This window comes from Abramis brama (assembly GCF_963993115.1).
Source record: "Abramis brama genome assembly, chromosome: 23".
Classification (NCBI taxonomy): domain Eukaryota; kingdom Metazoa; phylum Chordata; class Actinopteri; order Cypriniformes; family Leuciscidae; genus Abramis; species Abramis brama.
The window spans coordinates 12444012-12461996 of record NC_139985.1 but is presented as its reverse complement, the minus strand read 5'-3'; the positions used below and the strand labels follow the sequence as shown (position 1 = coordinate 12461996).

General features: G+C 38.8%; 2 protein-coding genes across 2 annotated transcripts in view; one reads left to right on the top strand and one right to left on the bottom strand.

The window, feature by feature from the left end:
* Nucleotides 1-17985, top strand: part of LOC311074146 (purine nucleoside phosphorylase-like) — a 66122-nt gene that overhangs the window by 9166 nt on the left and 38971 nt on the right. The gene's annotated exons all lie outside the window — the stretch shown is intronic.
* sox12 (SRY-box transcription factor 12) lies at nt 9694-16198 on the bottom strand. The gene is made up of 2 exons (XM_084100736.1): nt 15921-16198; nt 9694-15566 (listed from the first exon to the last, which is right to left on the bottom strand). The coding sequence occupies exon 2, from the start codon at nt 15513-15515 to the stop codon at nt 14409-14411; it is 1107 nt and encodes a 368-aa protein (XP_083956862.1). The 5' UTR covers nt 15516-15566; nt 15921-16198; the 3' UTR covers nt 9694-14408.

Genomic DNA, 17985 nt, shown 5'->3' with positions numbered 1-17985 from the left:
TTTTACAGAAGCTTAAACCTGGTTTAGGGAAATCCAGAACCTGCTTTTTAGCTTAAACCTATTGAGGAAGGAGATAAACCCAACAGAGTACACAGGATTAGCAAAGAATCCACTGAGAGCTGTGGAGGAAAAGCCACCAAAAGGATGGGCAAATGGACCCGGGGTGCTATATCCAACTTACAACTAGGTCTACGTAATGACTGCAAATGCAAATTTCACCAAGTTTGATACTAGTTGTGAGAATCACCAGAGGCCCTACAATATGATGATATCACGATTCTTAAAGTGTAAGTTTGCCGATTTTCAACACACTTTGTATAGTTACAATGTCGGTAGTAAATTAACTGGACTGAAAATTTCTGTTTATATTGTCAGCAAAAGTTCGCCAGATGTGCAAAACCTTGACTTTTGACAGCTTTCATGAAAACTACAGATTGCACTTCACCATTTTTGTATCCCCACCCACGGACAGTAGGTTCAACAGAGGGTTATAAACAAAACAGCTGTTTATAGTACATTTATCACTGAAATTTGTATCGCACTTTGTCTACACTTTGAATCTTGCACCAGGGATCAATACAAGTCGAGACCATTATAAAAGTTTGTTAAGGAGTGTTTCCAACTCTAGCATGGTGGTATTTGACTCCTCTCAAGCCTATCCAATAAGAGCAGACTGGTGCGAGTGGCTCTGTTCTCTAGTCAGTTAGCACAGATTTCAATATTTTTTTTGCTTTTCTGCCAGATAGGCAGCAAAGTTTTATTGAAAGCCCATTTTGACAGCGATGAATATCCCCTTTTAGCCACAATACAATATTATTGCGAATTTAAACATTTTGTGATATACTGAGTATTGCGATTACATATATTGCAATATTTTGTGATTTATTACCTTTTTTTTATCTGCAAATGTATCGGAGACAATCTGAGAGACAACAAATATATGGAATTTAATGTGAATATATATATATATATATATATATATATATATATATATATATATATATATATATATATATATATATGAATAGCAGTTGTGGAATAAAAAATTAGTTTTCACATTAAATTCCATATATTTGTTGTTACAATACATATTGTTTTAAGCAATTTTATAATGAACAACCTTATTAAAACCCTAATGAACAAGTCAAAGGTGACTATACGTTCCTGTTCAACTATAAAATGTAGATATGTTCTGAATCACATTTATATTAGTTTAGAAAAAAAATATTAGAAGCGCAACGCAAAATGTAATACAATCCCGAAGCCAAAATTTAGGCCATGAAAAGATTGATATTTCCCCACACAAAATATCACAATACTATGATGTATCGATTTATTTTTTTATTTTTTTTCTCTCCCATCTCAAGTTGATACCCATCTTAAAATACTTGGCACTGTGTCAGTAACCGTTTCTCTGTGGCAAAGGAAAGTCAAAGTCTTATTTTTATGCATTCGTGAGTCGTGACTTTCATTTGGGGCAGAGTAATTGGTAACCACAGGGTGTGAGTGTGTGTGTGTGTGTGTGTGTGTGTGTGTGTGTGTGTGTGTGTGTGTGTGTGTGTGTGTGTGTGCGTGCGTGCGTGCGTGCGTGTGTGTGTGTGTGTGTCAAGAAAGGAAAAAGTATTTTAGCTACCATGTGTTTTAGTCAGGGTTGTGTGAACAAAAGATAAGCTGTGGCCTAAAAACATCTCAGAGTAAGACATGTATCTTCAGCAGTACCAGCCGCCCAGGTGGAGAGGATATGTGTGTGGGTTGCATGCGTTTAAGCGATCAAAACACACTCTGTCTTTCTGGTGGCGAAGGATGTTGAGAGCCTGCCGATTCCCCAGACTTCACCTTGCCAAACTGACTTCACAGTCTCTGTCCCTGCAGAATGTACATCAACATTTCCTTAGCACGTTTGTCGTTGTGCCATAAACAGTTATTTGCGTGTCAGGGATTTGCAAAGGTTAAATTCGTCTTGCTGAGCACCCTGGAGAATACGCAGCAACACTCTACTTTCTGCCCTCATGTTTCATGGACAAAACAGTAATCACATGAACATCCACTCTGGGGACTTTTAATGTGAATTATTAGTTTTGAAGGATGATAGCAGAACATTTAGCCTCTTCCTCATTTATCACTATACGGTTTAGTGTGTGTTTGCTTAAGTGTACGTTTGCCGGTATTTTAGCATTTGTAATATGTGAGAATATTCATCTAGCAGTGAGCCTCTGTCTAAAAATTGCCCTATGCAGTGACAAGGTCAGAGATTGAGAGAAATAACTGGGTTAGTGCCAGGAGCATGTTGCCAGATTGCATGTGTCCATCCTGTTGACGCAAGGCGTGAGTAGACAGGGAATGCTAATGTAAGATTAACCACCCTGTCTGTCTGCATTTCCACTGAACTGTGAGGCATCTGGAGTCTTTAAAGGGGTCATATCATATACTTTTTCATTTTTTCCCTTGAGGTCCAAAATGGGTGTAATTTAATCTTTTATGACCTTGTTTTGTTTTGACAATGTTTTGTATCCTCTCTCTGACCCTCAGATTTAAAGGGATAGTTTGCATAAAAATTAAACGTCTGTCATCATTTACTCACCCTCATGTCATTCCAAACCTGTTTGATGTTCTTTATTCAGTGGAACACAGTTATTTTTATGTCTCAATGTTTTTAGTTTTCTTTTTTGTCCATACAATGAAAGTCAATGGAGTATGTCAATGGAATATGGTTCTATTCTTTTCTTTCATTCTTCTTTTCTGTTCCACAGAAGTAAGTCATATTTGGAACATGAACGCTATTAAGTTAATACATAATTATTATATATATATATATTTTTTTGTGAAACCAAAAGCAAGGATGCATTAAATTGATCAAAAGTGACTGTAAAGACATTCTCGGTTTTAAATAAATGCTCTTCTTTTCTTGAACTTTCCAAGAAAGGGGGGGGGGGGGGGGGGGATTAAAAGATGAAAAGATTAAATGACTTAAGTATGATAAAAATGTATCCTTCCCAGTTTAGTAGAAGTTACTGAAGCAAAAGTTTATATTGTTAGTCCACTTACACAAACATGCACACAGTTTAGTAAATAGTGTTAAGATTGAAATTGCTTCCCCAGGAAATGAAAAGTAGCAGTTTGTGACTTAAAAAGAGGAAGTTGTCATGTTGTTTAGCACATTTATGTTTCCACCTTTTAAACAGATTACAAGCCATCCTTTAAAGATTCAAAGTGTCAGAAGTTCCATCTGTCTTCCTTACATTTTCTGTTCCCCTTTGTTACATATGTCTGTTTGTCTGATCTTTCTAGCTTTCACTCTCTCTGTCTTCACTCCACCCCCTCACAAAGTCACATCACATAACTGCCTCACCTCTTTTCTGTGCTGTAGTGTAGATCTGTCTTATTTCTAACCCTAACTTGAGGAGACAGGCCACAGGCATCCCTAACACACAAAAACAGTCCGCACAATGACTGCATTTACATGCACAGAAATGTTCCTATATTAATCACAATTACTTGTTAATAAAGAAATGCATACCTTTATTCAGCAGGGATGCTTTAAAGTGAAGTTATGTTATAAAAGATTTTGATATCAATTAAATGCTATTCTTTTTAACTTTCTACTAATCCTGAAACAAATATATCACTTGTTTCCATAAAAAATATTAAGCAGCGCAACTGTTTTCAACATTGATAATAATTAAATGTTTCTTAAGCACTAGATCAGCATATTAGAATGATTTCTGAAGGATCATGTGACTGAAAACTGGAGTAACGGCTGCTGAAAAATCACAGGAATGAAGGACATTTTAAAATATATTTTAAAACAGTTCTTTTAATTTGTAATAATATTTCACAGTATTACTGTTTTTAAATGTATTAGGCCTACATAAATGTAGCCTTGGTGACCATAAGAGACTTCTTAAAAAAAAAAAAAAAAAAAAAAAAAAACTTACCACAAGTGTACATGTCATATAAACACATATACCTGATTATAATAATCTAGATCGACCTATATTTTGGTTTCTAGAAGTCTAAGACAGCTAGCATATCATAATTTTGATTCATATAATCACCAATTCAGACTATAACTGAACATTCATTTATTTTAGCTGATTTCTGTCCAAATTAGAGTAATTCTGGGTTAAAAAATCAAGCAATAAAGTTAACATATTTTTGGATGGAATAGAAGACTGAAAAGAAATGATCATAAATCAAAACACAGATGAGTGAAAGCACTGTAAGTGTCTCATGGCCTATATTTTGCTATTGTGCTGTTGTCAAGGGCATGAATGGAGATTAATGAGTCCAAATTAGTTCAGTTACTGTGCAGAATTGCAAAAAATGCATCACTTCCTGTTGGGAAAAGCATAAAATAATATGCACCATTTATTCAAAAATATTGCATAAAGAAAACTCAGAATGCCCACCTTTTTCCTACACCCCATGATGCTTTGTGTGAATTATGTGAGTAACTTCTGTTAAACTGTAAACAATCAGTGAAAGGCTTGCTCCATGAATCCAAAAATGAGCTTTTTGGAGATGACATTATTGTACTCACCCTTCAACCATAGAACATTTAAAGGAAATTTACTCACCCTTCAAATTATCTTCTCTTGTGTTCAGAAGAAAGAAACCCATACAGGTTTGGAACAACATGAGGGTGTTAGGTGTGTGTTCACATTTGTAGTTCGGTTCGCTTGGTTTGTTTGGTTCGGACCAAAAAAAAACCCATTTAGTAGTCCTGGGGTGCGTTTCCCGAAAGCATCGTTAGCCAACTATGGTCGCAAGTTCCCTCGTTACCAATAGAGTTCAATGGACATTGCGATGAACTTGCGACCATAGTTGGCCAACGATGCTTTCGGGAAACGCACCCCTGGTCCGCTTAGCGTTCAGATTGGCATTTTTATCACTGAACCAAAAGATACCGAACCTAAAGGCATTCAGCATGCCTATTTTGCTACGGAACTTACAGAACATCCAAAACAATGCTGACCATGCATATGATCATACCGTACCAGAGTTCGGTTCGGACCCCATCTTTTCAGGAGTCTTGGTCCGCTTGTTTGGGGGCGCACCAGGGTTCGGATGGCAGCGTTCACACGTTCAAATTAACCACACTAACAGTGTAATTGCACTAGGGTTCGTTTTAATCAAACCAAACATGCCAAGTGTGACCACACCCAAAATGATGACAGAATTTTCATTTTTGGGTGAACTATCCCTTTAACAAATTACTACAACAGATCACGAATAACACCAAAAACTCGATTCTTTCCGCAGCAATATTACGGATGGGTTAAATATCACTGTAGCAAGGTATTTGTCTATATTATGTAACACACATTGCCGTAATCAAAAATGTTCATTAACTTTAGCATTGAGGTATAACATTTCAAAGTGCTTTCCGTCATTTTGACACAACAAATATTGTATTTACCTGCTTTAGAAACATTCCAGTACACACTGCTAATAAAGGGATTAGAAGTGAAAAGGGGAGATAATTACATTTTAAAGCACCCATGTGAAAACAAACCTGGAAAGAGAGGATTTAGGGAGAAAACTTCCAGTGCATTCCAGTGAATCATTCATGGGATATATCGTAAAATAAATCAGAAGAGCAGACCACAAATGCTCAGTATATGTTGTCTCAGTATATGTTGCGACTGAAAAAAGCTCTTACTATAGATTTTCTTGTGATACCATATCATATTATTTGTAAGTTTCCCAAACCAGAAGTGCCTTCCATAATTCAAAACAAAGTAGGCTCGTCAGGGAAAAAGGTGGATGGTCTTAATTTATTTTGAATATGCTAATAATAACATGTATACAGAAATACTCCAATAGCTGTAGAGTACGTCACCCTCTTTTTCTCTAGAAACGTTCAACCAGAATATATATCTTAATTGGAAAATCATGTGCATATAAACATGGTCAATGTGCTACTGTGGGCGTACTTGTAATCATACCCTTATGTGTATGTTTTTTTGCATGTGTTTGTGGTTGTCTGAATGTATAAATGTGTGAGGGGCCAAGTATCTCCACACCCCCTCGAACTCTCTCATTACAGTTTCCTCCTGGCACTGTGGGCCCCTCTCTCTGTGCCACACTGTTATCTGTCCAACTGTCTGTAGACATGGCTGGAGGGGACAAACAGTCCAGATCTGTCCATCTGCATGTCCCTATGGCCCCTCAAATCCCTACTTAAGAGGGGACATATGACGACCTTCTGTGGAGAACTGAATTCAGACCAATTTACACACATTTTCTTCTTTGACTTAACTCAACCCACCTTCTATAGTCTCTAATGAGAAAATATGTTGGAAATCCTCCTATTTTTATACCCGAAGACATGTTAAGTAGTGCAGAATCCTTCTGGTCTGCTAAATCCGTGCGTGTAGATGCTGACTCACTCTAATAGGCTGCCGTATATCCAACAGTGAGGGCAGAAGCAGGTCAGAGAAACAGCATAATGCAGCACAGCACTGGAAAAACTGGGTCTTTTCATCCAGTCCATGTTTGAAAGTTCACAGAACCAAGTCAGCCAAGCCTAACATGGCTTTTTCGCTCTCTGTCTTGCTCGCCTGCCCCCAATCACCCCTAGAGAGTCATTCAGATCTTTAGTTTCCACTCACCTTCCCGAAACAGCCTCTAATCATTCCATCTCCTGCTTATCACCGCATAATTGGAGGTACAGCAATTAGTGAGCTCTAATTGATCCGAGTATGGACAACACGGGACTGACGCTGCAGTTTAGCATAGGGCTAATTCTCATCCCATCCGCAAGCCTGTGCAAGAGAGCGCTAGATAAATCAGCATGGAAAGAACAGCACATTTCACTCTCTGAAAAGTGGCTCAAATGCGCACCATTATCGGCACATTCCCTCGTACCAGCCACTGGAAAGCAGGGTGCAGTGAAATATAAGAGTCCACTTATTCACACTGTAAAACAGCTATCTGCTTAGCCAAGCACCTAGGGAAATTCAATAAGTTGTTCCAGAGATGAGGCTTGGCTTTTACTGGACAAAGATTTTCTGAGCATCCATCACAGAGCCGCACAGACGAACTAGTCTGCCGATACGAGGCACCAGATGGGGGAGTTAAATGAATGGTATGCACTCTCAGCAGGCCCTAAAATTAAAGTGAGACATTGTTGGGTCAACCTGGCATGTTGGTTTTTTTTTCCACACGTACTTTTTTGCTCAGAGAGCACTATTTGTTAGGTTTGGATTGCTGTATACTATTGGAAGGATGCTTTAAATCCTGTGTGAAAGCCATTGCCTGTAATCCTGCTAATCCTCTCAGGTGTGGCGTTACTCACAGGAAGGTATAGCTTATTGGTGATGGGGAATCAAGGCCAGGGCATCTATTAAACATCCGCCGGGGGACATGTGCGAGCAGAGTCAATTTAAACCATTTAAAACTGTGCACCTTTTAGCTTATTTGTACTTTATACAGCTTTTGCATTGGTATTTGTTACCGTAGTCTTACAAGGGAAGTAGAAGCCCAATGATTAGATACAGAGGAAGATCCCATCTTGAATTATCCCCTTGGCACTTAGTTCCTCTGAGCCCTTGGGCACTGTTGGAAATCTCAGAAGCGAAGACCAGGAGACTTGGATGTATCTTCAGCAGGATTCTTTATTGAGAACACATGCTGTTGGTATCTGCAGTCATCAAGTCTAACTAAGGCAATAATACATTGTAGTTTATATACATGTTAGAGGGCAGTACTTAGAAATGGAGACAAAGCACCTGGGTAGGTGTAAAGCATGCAAATAAAGCATGCAAATGAAGTGTACAACAATCGCCACCCGCACGTTTCACCAGTCCTAATCCAATCAACATAACTATTCAAAGAAAAATCCACACCTAGAGGTTTGCATTCACACTTAACCCGGGTATATAGGAAGAACAATGGTCACCAATCCAAAGAATGTGAAAGGGGCACCAAGAACCGTTAAAGACAAAAAAGGTAATAGTCTCAGTAACCTGGTTAATTTGACTTGCAATGAAAGGGATAGGACTGGCAGAGATATTTTGACTATCAAATAAAGTATGCATGTAGAGAAAAACAATTCTTAAATTTGTAATCCTACAGCACTTAATCTCCATTTACTCTGGATCGGATTTCCTCAATTTTGGGTTATTTAAGACACAGATATGCAAAACAAAAGTCCAAGGTTGGCAACTGGCTGTAATAGGTGAAGTTCAACCTTCAAAGATTTGTATTATTTTATTAGTCAATATTGTATATTTAATTGTGCATGCTTAATTTACATTTAGATGACTTTCATCCAATGCTTTAAACTTAATATTTAAATATTTCAACTTAATAGTTGAGTAGTTTGTAGTAGTCTGAGAGCACAGGGAGACTGAATCTATTACGTCATTCAAAGTGCTTTATAGGAGTGACCGGGTGGCGGGCACTAAAGAGTTCTTTTGTCAGGAATTGTCAGGAACTGCTCGTCTCAGTTCTCTGATTGGTGGAAATTTTCTTGCAGACTCATGGGTAATGTAGTTTTTCATCAGGAATTGATAATGCAGGCTGATGGCTTCTACCAAAACAAATACCAAGATAGACATCATCTATCATAATCATGTAGTAGCGCATTATATTTGGGATCATTACACAAACATACAGGTTTGTTTATTCTGCCTTGTTTATTCTGATTATTTATGGAAATGTTATTTGTTGTCACTAAATATTATAAAGTGTAGTGTGTGGAGTTTGAGTGACGTTTTTCAGACTGTGCACAAGAGTGGAAAATGCTATAATTTGTGGTCTTGATGAGTTAAACATCTGACTGGGGCAGATGGTTAGAATGGTTAGGGAGTCAGACTAGTAATCCGAAGGTTGTGGGTTCGATTCTCAATACCGGCAGGAAATGACTGAGGTGATCAAGGCACCTAACCCCGTAATCACTCTCAATGCGCCACAGCAAAAGTGTGTGAGTCCACGGTTTGCAGTGTGTGCGTGTTCTCTACTCTCTGCTCCTAGTGTGTGTGCACTAACTTGGATAGGTTAAATGCAGAGGACAAATTCTGAGTATGGGTTACCATCCTTGGCCTTCAAGTCATGTCACAAATGTTGCCCATGGTTGGAGTGGCCATGTGGCTCTATGTTAGGAGAGATTACACAACTTGTGCCATATGGAAGTCTTCGCTGAAGTTTAGTTGACTAATCAAATGGCCCTCATTAAACTTGATAAAATGAACATGGTTCCTTAATGAATAAATGTGAGAAGAGTGCGTTATTGAATTACAACAATAAGGATATTTCAGTTCACACTGTTACTGGCCATTTTCAGTTGTGTAGGCTTAAAGCATCTAAAAAAGGTTATTGTGTTTGTTAGTGCTAAAGCATTTTCATGTGTCACATGAGCTGGCTGTGTGTGTTTGCATGTAACGTGCTGTCAATTACATTGCTGCTGCAACCTTTCATGCCTGTGCGCTTTGACCACAAGAACATCTGCATCCTTTCTGAAACTCACGTCAGAGGCAGAGTGGGAGAAACCCGCAGCGTTAAACAGACACACATGACGGGTCTATGTTAAATTCATGTTAGAAAACTTGTATCTACATATGGACAGCTTGCTTATGCTACATATGCTTAATCCATACTAATTCAATTTATAAAAGTAGCTTTATGCGCATACGTGTAATTGTGTTGACGTGCATGGAAGCTCTTTAAAATCACACAGACAGACAGAAAGGCTGATTAAAGCAGTTTATTGATGAGGGTGTCATTACACTGAGTCCATCAAAACAACAAAATGTGCTGCTCAGATCTACCATCATTATGTACACAAAAGTGCTTTCATCTCTATTTGTGCACAGTAGCAATGAGGTATAGAGATACTACAGCACACTATGGAAGCAGACATGCACATGAATTAGCTAATGCTAATAGTCCAAAACTATGTTCTGTTAACATCTTGAAGACTCCTGTTTATTGAAAGTTATTTTTCCTTTTTTATTGCAGTGCTGTGAAAAGAATGACTAACAATCACAATCTATGATGCACAAACCTACAGAGTTGTGCAGAAATATCATTCTCTAAGCCTAGATTACAGCAACAGTTCAGCCAAAAATCTAAAATTCCTGTCATCATTTACTTACCCTCATGTTGTTCCCAAACCCTTATGACTTTCTTTCTTCCATGAAACACATAAGGAGAAGTTTGGAAGAATGTTGACATAGCTCTAGTCCACACAGTGAAAGTAAATGGGGACTAAGAGCTGTCAAGCTCCAAAACCAACAAAAATCATCAAAAGAGTCATTACGTTATTTACTTAACATCTTGCTTGACCCCCATGGTCACCACTCACTTTTACTGTATGGAAAAGAGCAGCTTAGACATGTTGTAAAAACTACTTCTGTGGAACACAGAGGAAAAGACACCCATGTTTACGTCTGAAGGGTTTTTTGGGGGGTGATATATCCCTTTAAGAGCATGATGATAGCACCAATACAAACATGACAAAATCATTTCTGCATGTGTTAAATTAACTCTTAGACTCGAACACCACACATTGTCATACTATATGCATATGTCTCTGTGTGTCAGCGAAACAATGTTTGCTGCTCAGATCAAGCAGATGCTGTGGTCATTCATGCAAAGGCAACATAATCTTTTGATTCAGTGTAATCATGTACAGCATGACTTTGGTTGACCTGGATGACAGTATAATGTAATACCAGATAACAGTGATTTCAGTTGGAACATCCAGACCAAAAGCATTCAAACAACATAATGGAATAAACATCACTTAAGTTGCTGGTTCTGCGACCATTCAGTCATCTTCTGATTGCATAAGGAATAAATAATTTAACAAAAAAACTAATGGAAAATAACAACCTAGTATTATTTCCTCTGGAAACAATCATCTAACTATGAAAAATGGTAAAACAATGTATTTTGAGGCAACATGGTCATAGTTTGGCCATCTTTTGATTCTGGTGAGTGCTTTAGCTGATGACTATTATTATTTTTCACAAGAATTTCATATCATTGTCACATTTCCAAGATGATCATAGGGGATCTGACATAAGATTTCTCACCTAACAGTACAGTCTGTAATAGCTGAAACAGCACCATGCTGAGATTATAAACTAGCTCTGAGCCTGAAATCAGTGTTGTATTGGGAGTTATCTGGTTTTGAGTTTGGTTTTGTTGCGTTTGTTGCAGTACAAACCACTGCGTTGGTCTGTGGAGTCTTCTGTGATAGATCAGCTTAGTGCCATGAAAATTCTTCAGTCCTGAAAGGGAAGACTGGGCCCATGTTTTGTAATAAGACTCCATTGGTGGCAATCACTGATTATGGCAGCAGGTTTCTTACAGACATGGAAATGAGGAAGCGCATGCTCCGCATATGACAGGTTTAGCAAAGTGGAGTCTGGCCTGTGTGAAATTAGCATTGCCCTTGGTTTTCTATCGCACAGAATACTGTTCATTAATCCCCAGCCAAGAAGTAGGAGGTGCCGACCAGATGGGTATTTTTACATTGCTTCAGTTATATACAGCTTTCTGCATTTATCACTTTGACACTAATTTGCCTGAGCCCATCTGTGATGTGTCGTTCCTATTTTCTGGTGCTCTTAGTAAATAAATAAATGACACCGTCTATGAAATAAAAATAAAACATTTACCAAATGATCAAATATACTGGCAAAGTATAAACGTAAAGCACCCATTTTTAAGACACATTTAAATAACGTTTTATTTACAGCCAAAAAATGCACCCAGAAGTATTGTGGAATTTTCAAATATTTAATATTTAAAAAGGTACAACTTTGCAGATTGACCTTTGATGCTACATACAGTTCTTTTGCAGATCATCAACAATGACATACAATGGCCAAACAGAGTGCATCTTAGTAATGGCTGAATCAAAGCAGATCCACATTGGGCTGATGTTTTTAGTCCTGAGTCCGTTTAATTGACTGCTGGTGTTTGGTACGGTATTGGTTCAGTGACCTGATATTATTCAAGATTGTATGAAGACAGATTTGATTGGCATACGTCTTAATGCAAAGACTCGTTCCTGTGTGATAACTTCAGGTGTGGTGAGCCATTTCACAATTTCAGTAGTGCAGAATCCGCTAAAATAGTGAATGTATCGTTTTCCTGAAATCATTTCCCTGATGATTGTTGAAGGCCTAAGCCTTTTGTTTTACCTATTCACAAATCCTTATTTATGACACATGCAAACTTGAGTTTGGTTTTTCATAATACAAATGACCTTTTTGTATTACAAAAGTAATTCCATCCAGCCTCACATGTAAAGAAACTGAAGTTTCTAGTAGCTTGCGTTATTACTACAGTTTCTACAATTTTGAGCATTTAAAATGCCAACGTTTCGGTTTTAAAGCACTAAATCTTTCTGCTCTATACATATATGTTGACGTAATGTTTTTTACACATTGAAAATTGTGTTTTATGAATGAAGGCATCGTATCAAAGCCGTGCCCATCTTTCCTATCGGTCCTCTTGTGTTTAACGCCATTTCCCTTTTTAGTTGAGACACATATACCTGAATTACATGTGTAGTTTGACCACCGAATGTGGCATCGATCTAAAATCCACTTGATAAAACTAAGATTTTTGCAAACTATCATGGTCTAGAAAAAATACTGGTTGTACAGAACTAGTTCAGTCAACTCTTTCCTACAATAAGGAAACACATCAAGATGGAGGCTGTTTATGCCTCTGTGGTCAGTGTGACAAAAGTAGTCATTATGCAGTCCAAACAGTGAGGTTAAACCAAGAGCAAACATACATCAGGTCCCTTTCCTTTTGTGTTCCTTCGCTTTGCAGTTTGCACAGCATGCTGCTGCATCTTCCCAGGACGTCGGGAATCGACGAGGATTAACAGTTTATGTAAGATACGAACTGCAGGGTTTGTTGTCCCTTCTCTGACAACTGTTGGTGGGAGGTAAATAATGCCGGTCTCCCGGTCACCAACTGAGCTGAAATTAATAAGAGCATTTGGGTGAAAGAAAAGAGGACGGATCCTGTTTTGAGAAATCGGGGCATTCTGTCACTTCGGTTGGCTTCGGATGGTTTCTCCGGGAGAGAAAGAGACGCTCACAAGCACACACAGATCATCACAGATGAATTACCTACGGGAGGCACTAGGACCTAGACAAACGATCCCTGAGAGAGTCAATGGGGGCCAGCTGGCAGACACAGATTTCTAGCCCTGATCGGGGCAGCTGCAGCCAGACTGCAGACATGACATGCATTTCAGTGAACCGGTGCAAGAGCCCCCCCTCGTACCCCTCCCCACCCCGGCAGACGCTCGGTACGCACAGAGTCCGACCCCTGCATAAAAGCTGCTGCCTGCATGGACAGATGCACAGTTCCCTGAAAGAACCAATCCCAACCCCCAAACCCTAACCTTATCCTCCTTTTGTCCATAGTCCAAACAGTTCAGGCACACATTGACGCACACACACACACAAACACCTGCATGCAGGGCCAATGCAGAGCTGCCTTTAAATCACATGTGTGTCTTAACGTCTGTGGCAATGGCAAGGTGATGAAAGTGCTATTACCTAATTAACGAATAGGATATGAATTATGTGTCTGCAGTGGTTTCCTGCGCAAGGTTACTGATGCTTTACTGTAAGTGCTGCATGTTTTAATAAATGGTTTCAGTCATCATTTCCTCTTCATAATTTCTATCCCAGTCTTTTAGAATATGAATGTATCAATACTGTCAGTGGACCTTTATATTTGTGCACATTGAAACGTCTGGTGGAAATCGTGAAATCGTTCTTGTTCAGCCAAAAATGAAATTTGTCACCATTTACTTACCTTTTTGTCTCTGTGGAACACAAAAGAAGATATTTTGAAGAATGTTACAGTGTTTTTTCTTCACACAATGAAAGTCAATGGTGTCCAGTGTTGTTTTGGTCCCCATTGACTATGGACGTATGAACAAAAACAATTGACACATTCTTCAAAATATCTTCTTTTGTGTTTCGTAAAGAAAGTAAGTCATATAGGATGTAAATGATGACAACATTTAAATTTTTGGGTGAATTGTCCCTTTAAATCAATACAGGTTTTTGCTTCTAACTGCTTCCCATCAGATACTTGGAGACAGAAGCTTTCAGTTTAAAACATTTATCGAAACAGCTGGTAAAACTTAGTCCTCTGTCTCTAAGAAATACACTCAGCTTCCTCTGAAGTGTTGAACACGATCTGAATGTCTTACTCTCTTGAACAGCTCTGCAAAGCCCTGTGTGTCTGTTAGCTAAACCAACAAGATGTGACATGCTTGGAAAGTAAAGCAATAGCACTTACGGGATTCATTGAGAAAAATAAACACATGGAAAAAGGAATTGTCCAAGTACAATATGGACAAAATATTTTAGAATTGGCAGCTATGCAGGCATGACCACATTACAAAGGGCTCAACTTCAGTAGGTGAACACTAGGTCTGAGATACTGGGCACAAGCAAGTCCCCAGAAATCATTTCATTCACCTCTGGAGTGCAGTAATCTGGGAAGTCAAAATGGGATCCTGAGTTGGCATGAAATGCTTCAAAGTCCTTGTCCAGAGCAGAGCAGTCCATGGGCATACTGTTAGAAATGATATGCAAGAGTTCCTCGTCCAGTTCCTCATCTGAACAGGCTGATGACACCAAAGAGGAGGAGCTGGTTGAGGTCGGTGTGGAGGATCTTCCAGATGTCGACCCTTGTGGCTCGCTCATCGTGGAATCCGGGGGAGCCTGGCACTCACTGTCTGAGAGACTCTGGATGCTGCTGGTTTGAGAGATGGGCACTTTCACTCTGAGCTCAGGAACTGGTTGCTGGTCCTCAGAGGGAACGGTGGCCTGCTGGTGAAGGACAAAGTGACTTGACGGGTTGTGATCGTCTTGCAGAGTCACTGGGCTTTCTAAGTTTACATCCATCGTGTCGTCATCGCTCATGCTCTCGCTGTAGCTCTTGTATTTATTGCCATTGAAGTTCATTTTATGCTTGGTAGAAGCAGGTTTGATCTTTAGCCCTTTGCAGGAGAGCCCACTAGATCTTCCTGAATGGGGCTTGCTGGATTTCATTGGCGACTTCTCGCCAAGTTTCACAGGGGTAGAGCACTTGCTCTTTTTCCTGGGCCGGTACTTGTAGTCAGGATAATCAGCCATGTGCTTTAGGCGCAATCTTTCGGCCTCTTTGATGAAGGGTATCTTCTCATAATCGGGCAGTAGTTTCCAGCGCTTTCCGAGGCGCTTTGAAATCTCAGCATTGTGCATGTCAGGCCACTGTTCCATAATCTTCCGTCTCTCAATCTGGGACCAGACCATAAAAGCGTTCATTGGTCTTTTGATGTGCCCAGTTGGAGTTTTGCACCAGTTGGGATCTTTGTTAGAAGGTACGTGTCCAAACACCTCAGAATCGTCTTCTGCGGCCAGTCCCACAAACACCTCTCTGGTAGAATTGCTGTCCATGACTGACAAGTATTTGTGGGTTCTTTGCTGAACCATGATGCAGCGCTGAGATCTATTCAGTAGGTTCCCTAGAGTCATCCATGACAAGACACTCTAAGATGCAGCAACCCATCAATTCCTGCTTTTATCCTGAAATAAATACAGACATGTCTTCAGTGACCTCTTATAAACTTCATTTGTTAAATACAAACTTTCATTTTTCCAAGACAACAGTTTTAAAAATGTAATGTTTTTTATAATATTTGTTGATAATGACATAAATCTTTAAATGTCATTTGAATCAGTTTCATATGAGACGTGTGTGTGTACTATTAAAATATATAGTAAATTAAAGTAAATTAAATGTCTGTGTGTATGTGTATATATATATATAATTTACTATTTAATTTTCTATTTATTTTAATAATACTATATATATATATACATTATACACACACATACAAACAATATTTTTTTAAAATATGATTAAAATTTAGTACTTACTATAGAAATGAAGACAGCTTCTGCTAACTGTGCACAATCACTTGCTCTCCTCACATAAGCATCTCCTCTGCTGTAGCAGTTGTGGTGGAAGTAAAAAAAAAAATCTCCAGCGTCTGCCTGCTGTTTTATCACTCTGTCCTGCATGCGGACCCTCTCTCTCAGACGCTCTCTATCCTCTCAGTCACTCTCCCTATCCTTGTCTGCCGTTTCTCCTCCCTGCTCCCTCTTTGTAGGGACATCCCCCCCCCCTCGTCTGCTGTTTTATAAACCCACACTGTAAACAGCTCAACCTTACCAGACACAGTCTCCTCCCCTTCCACCCACCGCTCTCTGTCGTGGTGCGTGTGTTTGTGTGCATGTGGGTGTGTGAGTGTCAAGGATGGGGGGGTGAAAGTTTCCATGCAGTGAGGCACAGCTACAGTGCAGCGGATGGAAAGAGAGAAAGAGATGCTAACTGAAGAGGTGTTAAATGCTACAAGCAAAAACTTAAATTAGGACAAGACCTTCAAGGCAGTCTGGCACATGTAGAGTCATGTATTCATGAGCCTGTGTGATGCATTTCTCGATTTTCATAACTGGAAGTAGCACACTTGCAGGCATGCCTTCAGTGTTGGCATTTTTATGTGTATTTTAGGTATCTGTCACAATCCGTGCACTTTTTTAGGTTCAAATGTATGTGAATATGTAAGTGAAAGTGTTCATTTTAAATTCTCTAACAATAATTTTCTCCACCTTTTTACATTTTATTTTTGGACGTTTAACATTATTTACATAATAATTATTATTAAGAAGAAGAATTTTTTTTTTTTTTTTTTACATATCAGTTTTCTGTGTTATAGACCTCATTTAACAGCAGAGCCATCTTTGATTTTTAACGGGAATGGAAGCAAGGCTGTGAGGGATGGACATACATCTCTTCAGTGGGTTGTACTGTTATTTAATCTGGTTTTGGGTTGTTCTACTGGAAAAAACACTGCAAAAATGTCTTTTCCAAGAAATTGCAATAGACAAAAACACTCTGCGAAAGTGCGAAGTGATCAAGGAGCTTTATATAACTTTTTACCGTGGATGCCATTGAAAGTAAGTCTATCCCTGACAGTGCAGCGCATGACAAGTTTTTATGGGCGATAGAAATATCTAAAAATAAAATATCTAAAAACAAAGAAATTGTTACTCATCTATAACACAAAAGCCACAAGCACAACAGCAATATAAAATAAAAATGTTTTACAGGTGCAAGCGTAGGCTTAGGCTTCCCCTGCCTGCTGCTGCTTCTGATTGCTTTAAGAGGGAAAAGCTGCCCATAACTGCTGGTCTAGGATCAGTTTTCTACGTAATAATAGAATATTGGCGAAACAGATTTTGCAACTGATCCAGTGCTCATCTGTGTTTGCGCTCTGGAAAGGTTTTCTATTTACAACACATTTTTGCAGCATTAAGCAATGTAGCTAATCTTGAACAACTGTTCATTTCTTGAACGCAATGACCAATCAGAGGTGTTTAAGTTAGAATCCACTCACCTCTCAAAAAAAAACGCCAGAGTATTTGTTCAGTGCTGAGTTATGCATGCTCATGACTGGCATATTGAAAGATTCGTTGTCTAGTCAGCTTCATTGATTATAACGGAACTTTGTGAGATCGGAATAAACTAAAATGAGTGACAGCTTTTTAGTGATTATAAAGGGAGTAGTTGTAGCCTATTTTTGCTTTTCTGTTACAATTAACAGTGGTTTGTGAATGTAGATGCTTTAATTACAAATAATTCATCGGGAGCATTTATGCTGAGATGTATAGGTTTTTGTTAAGCGGCCTAACTTTCATGGAAATTTCATGGACATACTGAAAAAACCTATTCTTTTATCGGTGCATATATTAACATATTTTTGTTTGAGCGAGACAGACCTCTACCTCACATCCTCACTTTCATAACCGCCATGGCGCTGCTCTGAATAAGGTTTATTGGATATAGTCTAGCAGCCAATATTGTATATTTATGCTTATTTCCTCTGTTTTTATTTTAAGATTTTCTTTGTCGTTGTTAAATGTATTCTTTAGAAAAATAAAT